General features: G+C 34.7%; 1 protein-coding gene and 1 long non-coding RNA gene across 4 annotated transcripts; both read right to left on the reverse strand.

The window, feature by feature from the left end:
• Positions 1-11917: 11917 nt before the first annotated feature.
• On the reverse strand, positions 11918-16438 carry LOC145030790 (TMV resistance protein N-like). 2 transcript variants are annotated; one of them, XM_078979212.1, is made up of 5 exons: positions 15866-16438; positions 14612-15713; positions 13312-13626; positions 13041-13206; positions 11918-12710 (listed from the first exon to the last, which is right to left on the reverse strand). In XM_078979212.1, the coding sequence occupies exons 1-5, from the start codon at positions 16348-16350 to the stop codon at positions 12028-12030; spliced, it is 2751 nt and encodes a 916-aa protein (XP_078835338.1). In that variant the 5' UTR covers positions 16351-16438; the 3' UTR covers positions 11918-12027. The 2 variants fall into 2 exon arrangements, with proteins under 2 accessions (XP_078835338.1, XP_078835337.1); XM_078979211.1 differs by having other exon boundaries at positions 12597-12853; positions 12985-13206.
• A 1636-nt stretch (positions 16439-18074) lies between these two features.
• On the reverse strand, positions 18075-20375 carry LOC145030794 (uncharacterized). Of its 2 annotated transcripts, XR_013676713.1 has the most exons (3): positions 19757-20375; positions 19295-19624; positions 18075-18623 (listed from the first exon to the last, which is right to left on the reverse strand). It is a non-coding gene; the product is annotated as an uncharacterized LOC145030794 (long non-coding RNA). The 2 variants fall into 2 exon arrangements; XR_013676712.1 differs by lacking the exon at positions 18075-18623 and having other exon boundaries at positions 19040-19624.
• Between the last annotated feature and the right edge of the window lie 4046 nt (positions 20376-24421).

Raw genomic sequence — 24421 nt, forward strand, 5'->3', positions numbered from 1 at the left:
GACCTAGAATTTGGCGAAGTTTTCCATCGGTGACTACAGTGCCGACAAATTCCCAATAGTTTTGGATAATTTGACAGAGTACTCAAGAATTTCCACATCATTAATAGTGTGTCCCTAGAAATTTGACTCTTTAATTCCAAAACTCATGTTTAGAGAACTTTGTGAAAAGTATCTCCGAGGGTAATGTTTCTATGGGTTCTTTCTTACTACGAGGGTAGATAAGTAAGTCATTACATGGAGAAATGACGAACCGATCCTAGTAAGAAAGGCGTACTCCACTCATTTAGCTCATGAATACTATGGGCGTATAGGTCCTATCCGAGGGGTATCATTATGGACTCGAAGTGTCCGCATCGAGTTCAAAGGGTAGTCTATAGGACATCCTTCCTTAACACTTGAACTGGTGATATTCAGATTTCAGGTCCATTTCTGAATGTAATTCTTTCCCTGCGTTTGTTCAATCAACTCATCTATGCGAGGCAGAGATAATGATTTCCAAAGGAAATCTTAATGAAGTCTCCGGTTGTCGAGGTACATAAGATGCACTCCGTCGACTTCTGGTAATAATAAGACCGGAGCTCTCAAGGGTGAGAAGCCTCGTCTTCTAATTCTATTGTTGAGTAGTTCGTTGTGTTGTCCGAACTGTTCTTGTATCTTCCATAGGTGATTAGACTGAAGGCGATCTGGTTATAAGAGTCATACTGGGTTCTAAGTTTGTTCCTATGCCAATGCAATTACTCGTACTCCTGGACAGTCTCCGTCCTGAAGTTCATATTAGAACTCATACGTGATTCAATGATCACAATTTCATGTATACGAGTCGTATATTATTAAGACTGAAAAGGTAGTCGAATAACTGATTTTTCCTTAATCTCACATCCCATCGAGGGAAAAGAAGTTAAAGTGGAATCATCAATTCTAAACCTGTAGAACATTGATTATATATCACTCTCATGTATACATTCTTCTGTGATAGATCAACCGTATGAATCTTGGAATTGAACTTGACGTACTGCATGAGTAATACTGTGGGGATTGCTTCGGAAAGGAAAAGAGCTATAAGGTACTCCTTGTATGAGTACTTCGTTGTTCTGATATGACGGCTACGCTAAAAGATGATTTCTGAGAAAGAGATGTACTTATGAAGTTGGTATTGCGAGGATCAAATTTACTCGAGTCGTATGATAAAGTCGGAAACATATGGAAACTAAAGATATTAGATTCGAACATAAGGCGTTACAGACAAAAACACAATAGTGCAACCATTAACAGAGTTACTGTACTTTTAGATTTACTACAAGACTATTGCTACGAACAAGGTATACTGCAAAAGACAAGTACACGCAGCACGAGCATCCCTAAACGGACGGGATCCCGCAAAAGATAAGACTCTGGTTGCACTAGTTTTAAACATGTTTTTGAACATTCGAAATACTGACGATTTTGGAGGGAACCTATACTATATTAGGGTCCTTAACTGCCTCTTCCCATTCTGAGGTCAAACTCCTCCGGATTCATCGTTGCCCTTCCCTGCTGGACAGTCCCTCTTGAAGTGTCCCATGACACCACATAGATGGCATATCTGAGAGGTTTGGACATTGGTGGTTGAAGAAACGTGTTGGATCTGGATCCTGCAGCAACTGGTAGTATGTCCATTCCTGTTGCACTTATAACAGTGTAACGGTCGACAACTACCCAGATGATGAAAGCTACACTCATAGCATTTCGGTAGGTTTCCGGCATATTGTCTGGCTGGTGTAGGGACAATTGGGACACCAGAAGGAATGGTAGTAGGAGGTGAAGATGTCGTAGCTGTGAAGGTCGTTACCGGTGGTTGTTTCTTATTCCCCCCTCGAAGCGATTTGTCCTGCCTTTTGGCCCAAAACATCCGTTTGTTACTCTTGGCCTCGACACTTGAGGTATCGTGGTAGTTTGTTGCTCGTTGAGGTGCTTGATTGTTACTCGGATTGGAATTGTTGTTAACAATCCCGCTAACACTTGCGTTGTTAGCGTTCATGTGGGTCAGAATAGCTGACACGGCAGCCGAGAGTGCAACTTGAAAAGTAGCCGCATCAATCTGAAGGGTCAGTGCTTGGTTGTTGGGTTGATCGTTTTTCTTTGGCAACATGATTCTGTTTCACAGAAAGAAAATGAATTTGTGAGCGAAAATGGTTGAACCTAGACGTAGTTCGATCGCTCGTGAAAAGAATAGAAGTATGTTTTTCAAGGTTTGACCTACATCCCTATGATACAGTCCTAATACGGAATGGAAGTATGTTCACGAAGGTTTGACCTACATCCCTATGATGCAGTCCTAGCAAAGATCGGAAGTAAGTTCATACAATGGTCTCAAGATGTTTGTCGTTCTAGCCGAGGTATCGTTGGTTGGCGAATAACGTGATCTAACCATGAAAAGAGACTCGGAGATGTCTCCGGAATTAAATTGCTATAGTCTAATGACTTGACTAGAGCATGTTTCAAATAGACTCTAATGAAAGTATGATACGAGTATTTGAATAAAGAATGACACAGAAGTTAGCCGACTGTCAATATCTTTGATATTCATGACGTACAGGTTCGGGAAAATGACCTTGTAAAAGGTCTTACATCATATCCAGAGAAGATAGTTCCTGACAGCATAAAGACCTAACTAAAGTACTTACAGTACAACATATTTTCATAGAAAATGCCACATCGGGCATAGATAGGAACACGATTCCCTTCTAACAAGGAATATAAGGTAAAGTATCTACTACTAGCGACGGCCATCCCTCTGGTGAACTCTCAGTTCAGCCAGTTGGCGTTCCACATCAAGTTGGTGTCTTTCGTACACTCTCTGGCGTACTCGAAGTTCTATGACTTCGGCCCATGATTCAGCCAATGCTTGCAGCAGGGTTTCATGGTCTCTCTCAGAACTCTCACAAGCATGTTCAAGGCGACTGGTGCGAAGCATATGCATTCCTCCATTTGTATCAACTTCTGTGATATGTGGTAGAGCTGTCCTGCCCTGAATTTCGTTTTGGGCAACTCTTCGGATCAGAATTGGCATGATTCTGTCTGCTGAGCCCCCATTGCTCACGTCATAAAAGCTTCGGTCACCATTAAATGGCATGGACTGATCTTGTCCTTGGCTCCATGTTTCCAAACATTTTACCCACTCAGGCATCGGGCCATAAAAAGCCGAACGAGGGTTAGGAATTGGAAAGGGAGTTGCCTAGGGTAGGTTCTCAACCTCAGGTTCGAAGATGGCATCATCTGAAAGGTCGTCAACATGATGATCATTCAGAGGGATTGGATGATCATGATCTGGTTCTTCTCCAAACCATCCAGCAATCACTTCGTTCGGAAGGAACAGGTTGCCGTGGGGATGGAATCCAGCCATGTTATCTACGCAAGAATTGGGGTAAGAAAATAATTATTAGACGAACTATCTAGATAATATTTAGGAAATCTTCATTAGTTCCCTCGCTATTTGTAAAGTGCATACCAGTTATATGTAATCAACACAGGATAGGCCTTCGAATAAGTGACCTCAACTCCAAATTCACAAGGAATAGGGGTAAAGAAAAAATTTCACCGATTCTAAGTCTATAACATCCTAGTTACATATAATTTTAGCGTATCCAATTAGCAATTATCAACTTAGGAATGAAGATTCCATTTTAGTTCTCAAGTATAAAGTACTTATAGTAACACAAAACACCCCTATGGTATTTTAGACTTAGGTTCTGTTATAATGTTCTCATTGTGGTAATGTTGGTAAGTTTTTAGACTTGTTGCCATATCACAACCATTCTTGGGCATGTGCTAATCACTCCTCGGAACAGCATAGTTGATCAGGCTATGTCACTCCCAAGACTGACCATACATCCCCAAGCTTACCTATGATATTCAACAATCTCAATACTTTTGTTCTTGTCATTGTGACACGGATTTTAGTATGAATGCAGGCACATATACTTTGTTAAATGTTTTATTATTTAAAAGTATAAACTCTTATACAGAGTGTTTTAATCCCAATGTGTTTATAGTTAGTATATCTTTTATGGGTTGATATACTTAATTCACTATAAACAATGCTCTGATACCAATCTGTCACACCCCAAAACCAAGAACGGCGGAAACGTTCCAGGGTGCAGGACGTCATGTGAAGTATCATAATAGTGTAAAGTAGTAAACAAGCAACAACATCATCCATTGCATTAAAAGTAAAGTTTCAATACATGTGTGTTCATTCATAATGTACAACAACAAAATAAATAATCAAAATAATATGAGTCTTGATTGTGCTCCGTCTTCTCAAAAACCTGGCCATCGCACCTATCTAACTGATGACCTAAGAATACACGTTATTTTGAAAGCGAGTATCAGCTTTAAAGCTGGTGAATTCATAAGTATTTAGGTGTTATTGTCCTGTTTTGGAATGTTGTTAAGAATGTCGTATAAATCTTTAAATAGAACAGTTGATATAAGTATGAAATGTGGTCTTCTACCAAGACCCGAATGTTTTGTAAGTAAAATGATGGCTTTTCCTTTCTATTGATTAGTACTAAAAGTACTTAGTCTAACTCTTTGTTTATGTGAATGTATCAAAAAATAAAGTAAAATAGGAAAATGATATGATAGTCTTCTACCAAGACCTAAATGTTCTGTAAGTAAAATGATAGTTTTTCCTTTCTATTGACTAGTACTAAAAGTACGTAGTCTAACTCATCGTTTATGTGAATATATCACAAAATAAAGTAAAATAGGAAAATAATATGATAGTCTTCTACCAAGACCTAAATGTTCTGTAAGTAAAATGATTGTTTTTCCTTTCTATTGACTAGTACTAAAAGTACGTAGTCTAACTCATCGTTTATGTTAATATATCACAAAATAAAGTAAATAGGAAAAATATAATCATGTAAGTGTTATCCCTGGTTACGAGGACTAACACGCCATCGCAGTAAGCGACATGTATAACCTAATAAACATCCGAAGATTGTCCAATTGTCCTCTGTAGCAGCAACACGTTGGAGGAAGGGTTAATCCGGTGGCTGACTCCAAATATAAGCGTTAACCTAATAATCATCCGAAGATTTTCATCTCATCCTCTGTTGCAACAGTAGGATGGATGAATGGTTAGTTCCGATATCGATCCACCTATTATAAGTGATAACCTTAGACATCCATAGATGTTCATCACCCAGTGTTGCTAACAGTTGGGTTCCGGAATGGTTAGTCCCATCTAGACATCCCATCGAACAGGGATAGGCAGGAAAATTTACACAGAAGGTACGAATAAATCTTCCTAATAACTCTAGATACAAGTATCCAGGTAAGTGAATACAGGATAATGTATCTAAGTAACAGTACTCACGTATGGTATTCATGTAAGCGTATTCAGATAAATTTAGCTATGTAAACGTACTCATGTATCATGTAATCCTAGGTATTTGTACTCATGTATCATGTAAAGTACTGGTATAGACTCATGAATGAACTGACTCTTGTGTGATTCCTTGTAATAGGAATAATGTTTTGTTTCTTCTAACTATCCCTATGATAATTAACTGGAAAGTAATTGGTTGTTCAAGTAGATTTATGCACCCTCGATACACCAGGGTGTGGGATACTGAACGAAGGATGGAAACTACAACATTAATACATATATAAGATCATATGCGTATAAGTGTAGTTTTGCTCAAGAAGGTAAGAATAATGGTTTTGCAAGATATCTAGGACTTTTGAACAATAATTAAGAGTGACTTGATGTCGTTTTAATAAACATTTCAAAACTAATACTTTTGTTATCAAGGTATTTTAAGATAGAAAACCATTTCATGTGTCACCTTTTGAAGTATGTGAAATCTACTGAGTGAAAACACAGTTATAAAATACATAAGATTGATTTAATAACATACTGTTTTCTACTTGTATTCCCCCCCCCCCATTAAAGCATTTAAGATCATTTTAAACATTGATTCAGGGGTATGAACTCACTTGTAGATGGTGGTTTTGACGCACTGAACGGTGTCAGATTGTTAGGTGTCAAGTGAGGACTTGTACACACACTATGATCCTAATGAACATATAATCATACATATATGCACCAAATTAGTATTAAATTACTAATTGTAAATGTTAAGACATCCTAGAACATGATAAACACTTTATATAAGTGTTATAAGCCCTAAGGATTGCATCTAAGTTGTTGTGGGACAAGGAAAATGGGTTTAGGGTTCCAAAGGACCTCATACTTGAGTTTACTCTCCATATAATCCCACACATTGAGTTTACGGTCGTAAACTTTTGAGTTTATGGCCGTGAACTCCTAAACTTGGTGTTATTTTGTGTTTTGAGATTCTAAATGATCCCTAGAAGTATTCCAACTTGGTGGTTTAATTCTTGGAAGGTTTAGGGCATAGAAAGACTCCTTTGAGGAGTTTACGACCCTAAGACCATTTCCTTTGGAGTTTACTGTCGTAAACTCCCTTGGAATGGTGTTTTTGATGCTTTCATGTCTCTTGCACATGTAGTATAGGTCTTAGACTTTTATCCCAAGCATATGAAGGCCTTAGGCACACTTTGGTGCCTTTCTTTCATGTTTACGGCCCAAGAGTCTTGTTAGGGCCATAATTATCCAAAATGATGTGTTTTTTATGTGTTTTGGTCCTTGATTTAAGTAGGAACAACTCCACGTAAATGTCCAAGGCTTTAGGTGTCTTAAAAACACACTTTGGTCCATGATTTTGGAGTTCACGGTCCAAGATCTTCTTGGGATGTGAACACCCAAAACTTGGTGATTCTTTTTTTTTCATGTCCCAAATACACCATATACGAGTCCAAGGTAGTAGCATATCACGGGGGAAAGGCTAGGCTTTGTTTCGGGAGTTTACCGCCCAAGAACACCTTGGGGAGTAAACTCCTAAATCTAGTTATTTAGTTATCTAAATCATGTTATAAACACATAATAAGCTATCTAACACTACTAGCAAGAGATACTCACGTTTTGGGATAAAAACCCAAAGATCCGTGAGAGAGAAAATGGCTTTTCTCTAGTTGAAAATGCGAATAACGAATGAAATTGGTTCAGAATTCTATTTATAGTCCTGAGATATTTTTGGCAGAAAATATTTTTATTCCCGAAATGATTTCTAATATAACAGAGTATTGGAATAATAGTGTTGCACGAAACCCTAGTGCATCCACTCTCCTGATATCTCCTGAAGTGTAAACCTTGAATTACTCAAACTTATCTGAAAAGTCTGAAAATTTACTGTGACTGTTATAACTTCTATTGAAGTGATATTGTTTGTTCATAATGGGAATTTTGGGTTGTCACACTTCTAAAAGATGAAGAATATAATGTTTTAAATGCCTACCAGGAACGGGGTGTTACATTATTGAGATGGTTTGAAATGGTATTGTCTGTCTAGAAGTTAGACATGGTTCGGGGCTTTTATTGTTTGAGCAGGGCAATTGGACTTTCTATCTAATTGTTACCATCTATCTGGTAGTGGTATTGGAAGTCAGTCATTGTGTGTAATAATTTCTTAGTTCTAATTGGGATTCAAGAAGTTCAAACGAGGCCGGATAGTATGGTTGAGTAAGTTATGAGGAATGATTTCTAGGACGAAATCTAATTCAAGTAAGGGAGAGTTGTAACACTAAGACTCTTGAGATATATTTTATTTGCTAAATTATGAGTTTTAGGGGTTTCCACGACGTGGTGGAGGAACCACAACGACGAGACGAGGGTAAATTGGTCGCAAACTTCATTTAAGTCACCACGACGTGTCATTCTTTTGACCATGGAATGGCAGCCGTCTGGTGGTCTAAACCCTAAATTTCGTGTTCTTACACTCTATTTAAAGGAAGTACCAGCTAGGGTTTCATCTCTTAACAACCTCCAACACCAAGAAAACTAAACCCTATCCCTCTTTGAAGCTCTTGTCACATTTGGTGTGTTTTTATTGCCTTGGAAGGAAGAAGAAGGAGCTTTTGTGCACAGATCAAGCAAGCTACTCATCTATATTTCTTCTGTGCGTCTTTTGTGTCATTTGCGAGTTCTTAAATTTTCATCTTGATGATGTTTACCTTATAGATCTTCGTTATTTGGTATGTTTTGGTCTATTGTTAAGTTTAGGATGGTTGAAAGAGATAAAATTTCAACTTTTTAGCTCACTTTGGTACCTTGGTCATCATATATTCTAGATCCATGAATTGGTAAGGTCATGTTTCCATGCTTGAGGTTTTGACCTCTTTTTTATCTTCTTGACCTAAATTAAGCCCAAGACTTGCATAGGTCATGCATATGTAAAAAGGAATGATTTTTGGATGTTTAAGGTGCATGAATGGCTTCTAAGGGTTTTTATGAGTGGGTAAAATGATTAAGGATTTATTGCTTAAGCTATCCCAAAGGCAGCGGCCACGACATGGCTGGATGGTGCCACAACGTGATGATTATGTTATCCACTATCTGTCTGTTTAGTGCATGCCACATAGTGGAAAATTGAGCACCGCTGTGTGGTAAATGTTTGGACCGTGACTTTGTCAGATAGCCACAATGTGGACATGGGCTGGCCGTAACATGGAGATGAACTGATTATGGACTTACTGATGACCTTGAAGGTTGACTTTCGACTTGGTTGACTCTTGGCCATTGTTAGTTTTAGAAGGTAGACTAAGGATTAATTTAGTATGGATTAATAGGAGGTGTTAACACCATTCTTCAAGTATTGATGCTCTTAGTGGTGGTTTCGTCTGTAAGGTAAGTTCTTTCACAATGTTCGTGGGTCACAGTCACCAATTTCGGCCCAATAAATCATGTTTGTAGGATTTTAGTTGTCTTTTTGACACTTACTGTTACGCCTGTATGTGCTTGTTGTATTTGTGACACTTGTTGATATGATTGTATGCATAGTTGTAGGGGGTGAAATTGACCCGATATCGGATGAAAGAGACTAGAGGGGGTGAAATAGTCCCATTACCGGTTGAAAGAGACTGAATGGGGGTAAAATACATCCAATTATGTTTTGAATGTTACGTATGTACGATATGGGGTATTTTAGGGAACTCACTAAGCTTTGAGCTTACGGTTTACGTTTAAAATGTTTCATGTACTTCTAGTTTCAATGGGAATGTCCCGACTTGATCACCCTCCATCCTCTGGAGATTTATATTTCATTGACTATCTTTTATTTAACTATAATATTTTGAGAATACTTTTATTATGATTTTCGTTTGGGCTAATGAATGACGGGTTTTCACATATACAAAAATGAAATTTTTACTCAGAAATTTTGGGACGTTACAATGTGTGTATATATATATATATACACCCAGATCTTTAGGTACTTCATTTCCAATTAAAAATATCATTTTGAGATCACCATGGCATAGTGCAAGCATCACCATGACGTGGCGAGGCGAAAATAGGTCGTGTGTTTTCGAGTCACCACGACATTATAGTATTGGCCACGACATGGTGAGGGGTGGCATGCAAATCCTATTTTTCCGGGTTTGCTCCATATTTCAAGGAATGGGGAGGCTAGGGTTTGCTCATCCTCAGCCTCCATCGGCTCAATAATTATTTTCATCCATTATTGAGCTAGTTTTGGTGTTCCTTGAAGTTAAGAAGGAAAAATGAAGAAAAAATCAAGCAAGCAAGTCTCCATTCTGTAGCCTAGCACTCTTCTAGACCTTAATAAGTGTCTGAGACTCGATTTTTATCAAGTTAGGTTGCTATATCTTGAGTTTTGTCCCATAAACTTCGTGTTCTAGCTTGTTGGGGTGATGAGATCTCATCAAGTTTGTAACTATATCAATCTCTGGGACATTTTGTATAAATTGTACCTTGGATCTAGAGTTTTGTTGGATTTTCAAGCCATGCATGAAATTTAGGTCATAAACCCTCATTTTGACCTAATATTTGTTCAATACATGCATTAGACATGCATGTCTATAAAGCACCAACTTTTAGGTTAGTTTTGGTGTTAGAATAACATATGGAAAGGATAGGCTTTGGAGTTTATGAATTAAGTGCTTATTGGTTAAGTATTGCATAGACTTTGGACTTGATAATCTACACAAACTTTACCGACGACATGTCGTCGGGATAGGTTTTGAGAAACCATGTAAATTACTTTACGTTCCTACCAAATCTATGGCGAAGACAAGTCGTTGTCATAGTTTTCCTATTAAAATTAAGTTACTCGACCCTGTCTCGATGACTAGTCATTAAGATGGGGTCCCTTGTCCCAATAACAACTATCGTCAGCATAGATGTTGTCGGCATATGTGTTTATTCTTCTAATGATGGGTACTAGTCATTTGCTGATGAGGAGAGTGGTGAAGAGAATAATTTGTGTCTTATGGATAGACACAACATGGAATGTGACTCTACTTACTAGTTATTGTTTACTAGGTTTGATGATGATGCTTAGCACAACTATTGCCATATAGACTCAAACAACCCACCAAACCAAAACATCATCCAAGAGGTATAATTTATGTGTTTTGAATATAATTTTGATAGCTTTGTCTGTGAACCTTATCTAATTAAAATTTAATCGGATTTAACAAAATCCCTAAAAGCCCTAAAAGTCTATTAGACTGTCGTAGATGACTGATAGAAGATTAATAGTGAGTTGACCAAACTTAGACTACCTCATGATGAATGCAAGCTTATTATATACTCCTTAGAAAACAAACTTGTAATACCTATGGATGAATGTATTATTTTAAATGAAAAATGTGCAATTTTAGTAAGCAAAGGAAATTTTTTGGTTAACAATAACATTTGAATTAATGTTGGTATTGATAAATTACATAACTCTATTGACATAGTTGAGTCCAATGAGCATGTGACTCACAACTTTTGGTATCCTGGGTCCAAAGATGTTTTACTCGGAACAAACTTCCAACCTAAGATAAGGACCTTCAGAATCCAACTCACATGGGTGATATTGTGAACCACACTTACCCGGAGTCAACAGTCTCCTCTTTATCTACATTAGCAAAACGGATCAAGACCTATTAATCTTTGATCCTTGAATTTACTCGTATCTTGATGACATGTCTTGATTCCACAAAACTTTCGTTTATGATATCCTTGGATCTGAACCCGTTGCTCTTGGCACCTGTGTTCTACCAAACACAGTGTAACTAAGAAGGCAATCCATTAGAGTATTTTTCTTTGTTCTTTATTATCATTAATCAATAAATAGTTTTCAAAACTCAATTTAACATAATATACAAGGGTAAACTGAAACAAGAAAAGTGAAGAAAAAAATAAGTACACCACAAGGTGAAAAATGAAAACATGATTACTCAAAATACTTACAATGGAAAAATATAAACTGTTAAGTGATAAAAAGTAACAATTAAAATAGGGAAAATGACACAAATCCCCTACGAACTTTCTAGGGTTTACCCATTGAATCCTTGAATTTTTTGTAGGGTTTTATAAGTCCTAAACTAGGATATGACCTGCTCTTTCAGTCCCTGTCAACCTGTGATAGCCGGTTCAGTGACCTGTTAGACCAAAAAACTCACATAATGTCCCTATAAAGCCAAAAAAAATAAGTTCGGGGATCAAAACGAATTGAGTGTGAACCGACTTTAGAAGAAAATTAGTGTTTTTTTGTACGAGTTGATCTCCGAACTTATTTTTTTGACTTTATAGGGGCACAATTTGAAATTTTTTAGTCTAAAAGGTCACTGAACCGGCTATTACAGGTTGACATGGACTAAAAGAACAAGTCATATCCTAGTTTAGAGATCCATAAAACCCGAAAAAAACTTTAAGGACTCAACAGATAAACCCTAAAAAGTTGGTAGGACATTTATGTTATTTCACCATTAAAATATGTAACCATGTGACGTAAGTAGAAAACAATTCAAAAGCAACAGTGTTACAATTTAACATGTCTTTAAATAAAAAAAGTAAAAGTACAAAATCGTTTAGGTTTAAACAACACTAAATTTCAAAATACCATGGCATAGCAAACTCCTTTTTTGTGGTTGTTGTTCGTCATATCTTTATTTAAATCCAACAATTTTCAGACCTTTCAATAATGAAATACTCCGTGGAAGATGACTTATTCTTGTACCTTCTAGATTTAAATCTTCTAAACATTCCAAGTCTCCTAGTTTCTCGGGCAATCCCTTAAGTTGATCACAGTAGCGAAGGTAAAGCTTTCTGAGAAGTTTCAACTTACAGATGCTACTTGGAACATCTCTTATCTTGCATTGTCCTAGACTTAGTTCCTCCAAAGACTCTAATAGGCCAAGATCCTCAGGTAACTCCTTAATACCTTTACAACCATCAAGAAGTAGAGTTTTCAGATGTGTCAACATACAAATGCTGTTAGGGAGATGTTTAAGAGGCATATAACCTAATTCTAGAGTTTCTAAACTCTCTAAGTGGCCAAGATCCTCTGGTAATTCTTCTATGTCACTACCTTCAAGGTCAAGGTGTTTTAGATGTCGTAAATGAACACATATGCCTGATTGAAGTTTCCTGAGGTTTTTGGACCCATAGAGCTTTAGAGAAACAAGGTTTTGAAGATTTCCAATGAAAGAGGGTAGTTCTTGGATATTATTCCTTGGGATTATATCTGAGAACTGCGTGAGATCTAAACAACCTAGATTAAGAAACTGAAGTGACTCCAACTGTTCGATAAAAGAAATTGATTTTAATCTCTTGCAATCATTCAAGCCTTCTCAAAGATCCAATAGGCACCTGAAGTTCTACCAAATTATAACAATTTTCAACAATTAATTTCTCGAGATTCGGAACTAAGCCACAATCAAGGGTCGTCAAACTTGAATAGCTGAAGTCCAGGAAAATGAGGTCTTCAAGGACCTATGAGAATTTAACAAGAACAAAAAGTAGATTAATATTGCAGTAATAATATATTAAGAATCAGATGTATAGCAGCAAAATGAATCAAGCAAAAGAGCTATGTTTTGATATAAATCACATAGATCATGAACCTGAAGCAATTCCAACTGTCTGATAAACGAAACAGTATCGAGACTTTGGCACCGACGTAAGTCTAACCGTGCAAGCCTTCTTAGAGATCCATGGGGGGCATTAAGTTTCACCAAATCGGAGCATTTTTTAAGATTTAACTTCTCGAGATTTGGAAGTAAACCACAATCAAGGGTCGTCAAATCTGAATGGCTCATGTCAAGATATCTGAGGTTATTAAGCGCCTATCATAAGCAAGAAAGAGAAAGAGATGAATATTAATTAATGCAGTAATACGTATACAATAACAGTATAATGATATCATGCAATATAGCATTAAAACATTCTACCTTTCTTTCCCCCTCTTCCCATAGTCGTTTAATTCTTCCATAAGGCATTTCAAGTGCAACAAGATTATTTGCCTGAAATGTTTTAGGTAAAAAAGAATGAGGGTAACCTCGCCAGTTCAGAAATCGTAACGCATTTGGCAAGTGTTTTCCAACTTCAATCCCCTCCAACAAATCACTGGTCGAAGAAGTCACCTGAAGAAATCTAAGTTTCTTCATGTTTCCAAAACCTTTTGTAAAAATTCTACAACGACAGATGCCCTGCTCGCATAGCAATGGATATGTGTGAGTTGTTATAGCTCTTGTTGCTTCAGTAACCTGTAATCCAATAACAGTCATCATGAGACTCCCGCCATGTGTGAAAAGTGAATATACCTTTAATGGTATATAAGCTTAGGTACCCAAACTCACCATAATAAGTCGTTTTCAATCATATAATACATTCTAATTGTCCAATGTTTTTATAATTTAACTTCTAACTTGATGTACTTCTAAGATTTTTGTAAATTACACATTTATCTTCCTCTTATATAATTTTCATTTTTAACTACAATATATATAGTCCAGTAGATGTTCGGCAAAAAGATGTGATTTAAGAGAAAGATAATAGTGAAATTTCAAATATCTTGAAAGTAAATCAAGTTAAGGTTGAAGTTTAAGAGCATTATAATAAATATATCAAAGAAAATGACGTATTATGGTGTGTTTGGGTAACTAAGTTTATATACCCTTAAGGGTGTATTCACTTTTTGTTATATGTATGTATATATATATATATATATATATATATATATATATATATATATATATATATAGAGAGAGAGAGAGAGAGAGAGAGTCAAGATCAAATAAGAAGGAAATTTTTGGTAGGAAGGTAAGAAGTTTTTTTTCTACATATTTTTTTCACGAACAAACAAAATTAATCATTAGATGATTCATTTGTAAGATGATTCACAAGAAAAAGTTCTCAAAAAAACATCTCGATGATTCATTTATACAATGATTTTGTTGTTATTCAGTAAAATTGTCATAAAAGTGAATTTTTTCTTAATTTACTTAAAAATGAATCATAAATATGTTTTTTGGGAATTTTTTCTTGTGAATAATCTTACAAATGAATCATCTAGTGATTTATTTATTTTGTTCGTCAAAAAAATATGTAGAAAAAAAAAACATCTTACCTTTCTACAAAAAAAAATTCTTACTGAATCTATATATATATATATATATATATATATATATATATATATATATATATATATATATATATATATATATATATAATTAATTACTTAATCCTTACCAAGTCATCGGTCAATAGATCTTCAATCTCCCCTCGAATCCACAACCGGGTATGTCTGATGGGCTCAGCAGGGTGCAACCGACGAACAATATTCCGGCCTAGTTCTTGTATATGGTCATGCATGCCTAACTCCTGATTACGTGAAATAGTTAGGAGAGATCTTTGTTCAAGAACTCTCAAGCCAATCCTAGCATGGTATCCACAACATTCAAGTGCTCTAATAGCATCGTCTTTCCGCCAACCTTTTAGTAAGCATGCAACATCTAGGAATATATCCTGGTAATCATGATCGAGGCTGGTATAGCTTAGTTCCAATTTTTCAAGGGTTTCTTTCAATGGAATTTTTTTCAATCTTTCCAGTGCATCTTTCCATTCAAGCTCATCTTTACCGCAGAGAAATGAACCCAAAACTTTGATGGTTAAGGGAAGACCCGCAGCATAACGGACAGCTTGGAGTGATAGCTCTTTGCACATTTTAATTGGAATATCTTTACCAAATGCATACCTATTAAAGACGCGAGTTGCATCAAACTGTGATAAAAGAGTGACATCATGAATCGCTTTCACTCCGTGGGCAATGAGTAATTGCTCATCTCTAGTTGTAATAATTATTCTACTTCCTCCCTTGAACCAATTAAGCGCACCAACTAATGCCTCCAACTGATCTAAGTGATCCACATCGTCTAGAACAAGTAGAACCTTCTTACCCGACAAATTCTTTTTCATTAAGCTTTTCCCATCACGAACAGTCGATATGGTGAAATTTCTATCCTTTATCACAATGGAAAGCACTTGTTTTTGCAACGATTGCAACCCAAACATCGATGATTTTGAAACTTCCCTAATGTTCCCAACGATGCTTTTAACTTCAAACGGAAAGCATATTTTGTCAAAAACAGCTGTGGCCAAAGTCGTCTTCCCACCGCCTCCAATCCCCTTGATACCTATCATACGAACATCTTCAACATCCATTTCCAAAGAGGAAACTATATCTCTTATCCGGCTCTCCATGCCTACTAAGTATTCATCGGCTTTTAAGTTAGTGGAACGTAACTCGAGTGAAATCTTCTCAACAATTCTTTTGATGACTTTGGCTTCATGCCTGTAGAATAAGGGGAGAGTCAATTAGCTTCCCGTATGAACAAAAATTCAAGAACTATAACGTATATATACCAAGTAATTACATAATTCAGTTTGGGATAAAAATCTACAATACAAGAATTTTATAATTAAAACACCAAGAAAGAGTTATACCCATCATCGGTATTCCTCAAATCCCATCCAGCTAAACCAGCTACTCCTTCCATAGCCTTTATCCACTTTCCAGCATCTGGCTTGTTCTTATTTTCGGCAAAAGCTGTTTCAACCAGCTTACGTTGATGGCGGACGTCCGTGGGATCCACGTCATAAAACACAGGGTAAGCAATCTGCTTGGTATTGTCGGCGTTCTGACACTCCATAATCTTGACAAGCTCATCCAAACACCAGGTGGAAGCTGCATAGGCTTTTGACAAAATAATGATGTGGAATTTTGACTCTTCAATGGACTTGAAGAGATCATCTTTGATCCTTTTTCCTTTATCGAGATTCTCATCATCCTTGAAAGTCACAATTTCTTGCCACTGAAGAGCAACATAAAGATGATCAAGAAAGTTCTTACGGACGTCTTGGCCTGCAAAGCTCAAGAACACATCATACTTATAGCTTTTCTGAATGGACGATGTTGAATAAGACTCCATTGAACTGAACTTATATGTTAACAGGTCCTATAAAACCAAATATTTGCTGCTGGAAATCTAGCTTTAGGAAATGAAAAGACACTAGAGATCATATGTATAAACCCTCGAGATGTTGATTGATATGCGAACTCTGTGTTTGGTGGGGATTCTATATACACCCGAACAAAAACCATTGTAAAGGTCAAAAACCTCTTTGACTTTAATTAACCCAATTTGATGGGATTTTAAATGATGATTATTTATTAAATCGACATATTATATTGTGCACAGTAAAGTAACGATCTCTAAATAAATTATTGGTATTGTTATACCAATTTATTAAAACTTTCATATATAACCCTCTAATATATATTAGATTTATAATTTTTTACCTTCAACTATTAAATATTTTATATTAAGAATTAACATAATATTCCAATTTTATTTTATATACCTGTAGAATTTATTTTGTATAATTACATAATTAAATTTATTTTGTATACCTATAGAATTTATTTTGTATAATTACAAAATTAATTTTATTTTGTATAATATCTCAATTTTATTATAGGGATTTTCATATAATATTTTAATTTTTTTTGATGTTTTAATATTAACGATATCAATCGGGCTGTGAGATGAACCTAACAAACATGAATATGGATTTGTTCATATTTGTTCATTTAACCTTTAACGATAAATAATGATCACAAACAATTAAACGAACAATAAAAAACAGAATATGATATTTTTTCACAACTATAATAAATAAAATTTTCATTTTCATTTACCACTGTTTTGTCAAACACTGATATATTTTAATTTTATTAATTATCAGGGACATCAACTACATAAATATTACAATTATTATATGGTGCAGTCGGTGAAATATATGAATTAAATCGAGCATTATACAATATTTCTCATCCAGCGGCACGTTCTGATATGTGTTAGTGTCAAAGTGACAAAACTATAGGCATTGGATGTGATTCTTGTAAATCAACTTTTACGTAATAGCAATTATAAACGAAGGTGATAACAATAGATCTTAGATGTAAGATGTCTTGCGGGCCATGCCAAAACAGAAAACATGTCGACGAACCTTGTTTGTCTAAAAAGCAGACGATTACACCATACTTATTAGCATTGAGGAATTCAGTACCCGGCATAATGTTACGTCCTAATTTTCAACACAATTTTTTTAAACATACAGAAAATATGTCCAAAAGCTCATTTTTATTGAAATATCATTGTCATACATTTATTAAACATAAAAGAGAGTTTTAGCGGAAGTCTAAAAACATTATTAATTTTTTTGATGCGAGTACAATCATGCTGGAGCCTTTCCACGATCAAAAGAACATCCTGAAAAATAGTTATTCAACAACTATAAGTCGAGGCTTAGTGAGTTTTCCCAAAAAACCATATACCCCTAATTTAACCGTAATAAATTAAATATAATAAAATTTAAATACATAGAGAGTACACTTTCGACACTATTCTACTGGTTCAAGTATAATAATAATAAGCACATAGAAAATATATTTTCGGTGCTACTCAATAACTCGAGTTTAATAACTTAAAGCATATAAAGAATATACTTTTACTCTACTAGCTCTCTATCCTTAACATACATGGATATATATATATATATATATATATATATATATATATATATATATATATATATATATATATATATATATATATATATATATATATAGTAATACATAGTATAGTGAGATAATTCACATAAACAGTCTCGTATACACCTACATGTTTTGATGCCAATAATTTTGACTATAACTCATTGCGTAATTCGGAGCGAATTTGGTGCCAATAATTTATATCATCCTGAAAAATCATTGTATATCGTCCCCAATTTTCTTATAACTCGTTGCGTAATTCTGAGCAGATTTGATGCCAAGAATTTCGACTATACCCGAGGGAGAGAGCTATTTCCCGAAATCCACAATTTCTGTCTCCCTCCACATCTTCAATGTTAGTAACGTACGGATGAAATTCATTTGGAATTTCACTCATAAGTAAATTTGAATAAAATGTTGAAGGTTGTTGAAATGATAATGTATTGTGCCTCTCTGGTTCCTGGTTTAAATCAAACTGATTAGACCCTTTATAATCTGACATAGACGTCGCAAAACTATGTCTACGAGGATATTGAGTTGTTGGATCTTGATTAGGCGGAACAATAGGTCTTCTTTGAGTACTCAACCGCGGACGTCCACTTGGTACTTTATTTTGATTTGATCGTAGTGGTATTCATTTACACCACACTGAAATAAAGATATGATATTTATTGTAAATATAGAGTAACTTAAAGGACCATAAATGTAAATATAGTTATTAGTTTTGTCTAATACGAAATGGAAGGATGGGGTCAATTGCACAGTGATGAAGATAAATGGAAGGGGTGAGGAGTGTTGTTATCTTTTAATTTTATAAATAATTTGTAAATAAAAAATTAATTAAAATAGTTAATAAGGGCATAACAATCTTTTTAGATCGGACTAACTGCTCAACAAAAAGATGTAATAAAGACTGTCTGAGTTAAAAAAAAAAGTTAGTGACCAAACTCGTAAATTACACCAAACCATATTGGACCATTCGTGTTTATATGTGTGTGAATATCAATATATTTATAATATATTATTAAGGATTGAAAATAATTTTCTTAAAATAGAGAAAGGTATAAACTGAAAATATGTTTTAATTAGAGTAAATTACACGAATCGTCCCTCGTGTAGGTGTCAAAAGGCACGTTCAATCCTTATTTTCAAAAATTAACTCAGATAGTCCCTGATATATTTAAGAGGTGCACGTTTCGTCCCTAGTTTCATTAACCTGACCTAAAAAGACAAATTTACCCTTATCAATTTCCTTTTTGATTTTTTTTGTTTGTTTATATTATTAACAATTAAAAAATAAAATAAAATGGGGCCTCTACCACAAACCCTTAACATCTACTATACCACCCACACCCTTCGTCACTTCATCTTCTCCACCATCCAGCTGCATCACCTCCGTCATTAGAGGTTGACCAAGATACAACAGAGAATTCTTAGCAATAATTGCAATCTCTCTATAAATTTTGACAGCAGTTTCAGAGCTCCTAATTATCACCACAACCTGTCAACTTATTACTCATCTAGTAATTTTTCTCAAATTCCATGTTTGAAAACCCTAAGACATACAAGAACAATGATACATGTTCTCACAAGGGCTCCGGTGTACGGTATGCGTATATGAATCTGTTTCCTTGGCTACCGATCGGTACCTAGTAAGAACCAAATCTCGTTTAAGATTCTTCTGATTTTAATTTTATTGAGAATTTGGGGGTACATAGTTTCAGTTTAATGATCATGAATTAACCAAAAGGGTACTGAATCAAGAGAAGAGGAATGAATACCTGGAATCTATGCAATTTAGGGATCTGTATAATGTCCTGTTCAAACAACAACACCATCAAAATCTTCATTGAGATGATGTTCTTCTTTTTCTCTTTATTGATCTCACTTCCCTCTTCCAAAATTCCCCAACAGTTTTCTGAAAACCACCAGTTTTTTGATTTTGAGCACTGAAATTATCATCTCCGGCTGGAATTGTCATATACTTTCCGATCACCATTAGTCTTCTGAACTCTGTTCCAAGCATAACCAAAGTAGGGTTAGATATGGGGATGTCTTGGACAAATAGTGATGTAATCGTGGTAGTGATGGAAGAAGGCTTATATATCGGAAGCTCCATGAATCCTTAGATGACTACGAACATGTAAACTCCACCCCTCTACAATATGTTTCCCTCAATCCCAATCTTGACATCTGCGCCACTCAATCCCAATGGATTAGATCAGGATGAAGGGGAAACAAAGCAACCATGACCGAAGTTGTCGAATAAGGAAGAACCAGAATAGTCGGTGACCGGATTTCACGAGGAGGAAGAAACAGAGTAACTGTAGATGGATTCGGTCGCGTATGAGGGAAATCTTTGATGGGGATCACAGGCTTTTAGGCATTCTTAGGGTTTATGATTTCAGATAATAAAAAATCAATAAATAAATAAATAAAACATTAAACAAATAAAAAATAAATGAAGAAGAAATAGGAAAGGGAAATATAGTCATTTTATGACTGTCAGGGACAAAACATGCACATTTTAAACATATCAGGGACGATCCGAGTTAATTTTTAAAAATAGGGACCGAACGCGCCTTTTGATACCTACACGAGGGACGATTCGTATAATTTACTCTTTCAATTATAAGGGGGTAAAAGTGTTAAAATTATTTAATCTTTGATTATATATTATAAAATAAAAGATATTAAGTATGTCGTGTGGGATTAATTTTTTAGGAAACTGAAACGTCATTTCTTTGGCTCAATACATCATATCAATTTGGGTTTTATATATGGTGGTTTTGACTTTAGTTAATAAGTGGTTTTGACCCAATTTTTGGGTGTTTTTAACAACACCATACAAAGTTGGACTAATCAACTTGATGTAAGAGCATAACAACTACTTTTTAAAATGTAAGAGCATAACAACTACTTTTTGTATCCAAATGAATAAATTATTATTTCCCTTACGAGGAATCTAATCCCCACCCAATTTCACCAACCAAACACGGGTGTTGTTAAAATAGTTGTTATGCTTTTACATTTTAAAAAGTAGAAAAGTAGTTGTTATACTCTTACATTTTAAAAAGTAGTTGTTATGCTCTTACATCAATACATCAAGTTGATTAGTCCAACTTTATATTTAGCACAGCTAACCCGCTGGTTTTTCTATTTTTAATAATATTCGGCCGTTTGGGAAAAAAATCAAGTTGACACAGAACAGATAATCCGAAGTGGATGTGCTGGTTTGAAATTTTTATTTAAAAATAAAATTAATAAAAGAAGCAAAACATGGGATACGACTAGAACCAAAGATCAAGGATGTACCAGAGGCATTCATTACCAGCATCTCACCGCCTTTTCAAAGCAATTTGGTTCCTTTCTTAGTCGACCTGGTTACTGAAAACGGGTCTACTGCCATTTTCATATTTCAAAGCTTCGGTTTGCTTCATGGAACATTTAACTACATCTAAACCATACCTCTTTTCAAGAATAATGTTTGTAAGTAAACAATTTGAATGAAATCATATCAAAACCAAGTTTAATCATCCTTGGTCGATCTGTGGATGAAATCTGATCAAAGGAACTCAACCAAAAACAAAAGAACCTTTAAAATTTACCAGCTTCCTTCATCTCCTTAATTAGTTCATACACCCTTTCTCTTGATTTTCTTGTGGATTTTTTTTTAGTTTTTCTTTTTAGTTTATTTTTTATTTTTTATTATTATTATTTTTTTTACTTTTATTGTATTTTTTTTGGAGTTGATTGTAATGGTAGTGGTTTTACATTGCTAGAACTCCTAACAAAATTTTAGTCTTTGTGGATAACATTTTTAAAGCATTAAACCTTCACTTTTATTCAAACGATTCTACTTACAACTAAAACCTTACTACATAAAAGCCACTACAAAAAAAAATGTTAGTTACTGAGGAATATAAAATGGTCACCAACAATAAAATGAGTAGTCACTAAATGGTTTAGTGACCAAAAATTTAGTCATCACTATTGGTCCGTCACTAAACTAATTAGAGACCAACGTATATAAGTGGTCACTAAATAGTGCCTAAAGTTTTGTGGTCATAATGTTACAAAAAGTAGTCACTAATCAATGAAAGTCCTCACGAGTTTGTGTAATTAGTGACCATAAAAAGTTTTCACTGTCTTATCCGATTAGTGGCGGTAAAAGGTCATCACTGTTTTATCCAACTAGTGACCATAAAATGTCATCACCGATTTAGCCAATCAGTGACAATAAAAAGATGTCACTGTTTTATCCAATTATTGACCGTAAAAGTCGTCACTGGTTTTTGTTGTAATATAGGTATACATCCCTTCGGGATGCTTTAAGGGAAGAAGTGTAGGACCCTAATTTGTTAGGGAGAGGTTGGACAGAGAGTGATAAGAGGTATTGATGTTGTGCTTAAGACCACTGAGATGATTTAGTAGGTGATGGAAAGACTGCATACTGCACAAAGTCAATTGAAAAGCTTTGCAGATCGATGTTGGTCTGATGTTGAGTTTTAGGTTTGGATCAATAGGTTTTCTATGCATCCACTAGTACAAAACTTGCTTGGGCGTAGGTTTTTTAAAGCTAGGTGGTGTCGGTTTTCTTGTTTTTCGTCAATGACGGTCATAAACTAATTCACATGATTGTTTCCATGATAATTTACTGAAGAATGAGTCGCCATTGCGAATCGGACTTCACACATTAACATCAGTTTTGCATAAAAAAAAAGTGACAAGTAGTGTGACGGCCTAAAACGTTGGCCAAATGTCGTCTTTTATAACAAGTTTTTTTTTTTTTTTTTTTTTTTTTAAATTTTATATGTACATTTTAAGTGATTAAATCTTCTATTGAAATTTGTAACATGAAAACACCCTTGACAAGTTGAGCCACGGTCGAAAATGATTGCCAAATGCTATCTTTTATAACATGTTTTTAATGTTATATGTACGTTTACTTTGTGCCTTGTATTTAGTGAGACGTAAAGACATAAGGTGATAAAGTTTAATTTTAAGTGATTAAATCTTATATTGCAATTTGTTACATGAAAAAACTCATGACAAGTAGTGCGTTGGTAAAAAAACCGGTGGACAAATGTCATCTTTAATAACATCTTTTTTATTTAATATGTACCTTAATTTATGTTTTGAATTCTATATTGAAATTTGTTACATGAAAAAACCCATGACAGAGAAAACAATAGTCATAATCTATGTATTAAAAACTTATTTTAAGTTTAACCGGTTTGATTACCGATTCTCGGTTCAATCGTTGGTCTACATCTAGCAGTGGTATGTGTCAGCCATCAAGTTATGTACACTTGATTGATCGAGTTATTCAATTTTCTTGGAAAATGAACTGTATTTTTAATCGCCTATGTGAAATCCAACTATTCAAGTCCAAGAAACCGGTTCAAACGGTTTTTTAATGTATCGTTTGTTTCAATCCAATAAAAAAATTAGCATAAAATTGGTTATTATTGAACCACATGTTATAATCGGTTCCCGGTTCGAACCAGTTTTAAAAACGTCAAACATAATATTATAATTTGATATTACAAGTTGTAAAATATCAGTCTTGCTATAAGTATTTTTTGGTAATTCAAATTATTCATCACATTCGATTTATATTGTTCTTCCCATGCATCTATGTTATAAATAAATACGATCAAATCATAGGAAGGAAAAGAAAGAATAATACTAGGAAGAATTTGCCAAACTAATATTTAACATAGGTAATCTTAACAAAAATCAAAAAAATATCAAACTAATTATTAATAAAAATATTGGGTATACAACAACATACCCCAATATACTAGGTATATATATTGAAAATTAACAAAAAACCCACCAAAAATATTTACAAAACTTATTGTTAAACCATGGTCGCACACGATTTAAGCAAATATTATTTTCATTGCCCGAATGTAGTAAATGATAGCATAGGGAAGCAAGGTCGAATTCTCATGGACACAGTCTAATGGTCAATGCTTTTTTGCGTAATATACATACTATTCATTAAAACAAAAAATAATAAAAGGGGGTTTTCATTATTAGCTAAAAACTAAAATTGCAGTGAAATTAATAAAATGAAATCAGTAATAAAAGCAAATTTAGTTATGTTGCGACTTTACTAATCATGCAATCATCCCAAATCTGGTTATTCAAAATGCATTCTATCTAATTTTGTACTAAGAAAAACTAACAAGCCCTAGTGTCACCTTTTTTACCTAGTTAAAATTAACCAAAACAAGCTCTTCAGTTAACCATCACTTTTTATTGTCTAATTAAACAAGCTCTTAATTAATATCAAAAAAAGTTGCATTAACATCTGTGTAAAATTCCCAGCAATACCCAATACTTCTCACAAGCTCGGTGAGCAGACTAACAAGAATTAAATATCAAACATTCATTAAATATCAGACTAACACATTGAAAACCAAATCTGATAACTG

Source organism: Lactuca saligna, chromosome 2 (genome assembly GCF_052625555.1).
Source record: "Lactuca saligna cultivar CGN05327 chromosome 2, ASM5262555v1, whole genome shotgun sequence".
Lineage (NCBI taxonomy): Eukaryota > Viridiplantae > Streptophyta > Magnoliopsida > Asterales > Asteraceae > Lactuca > Lactuca saligna.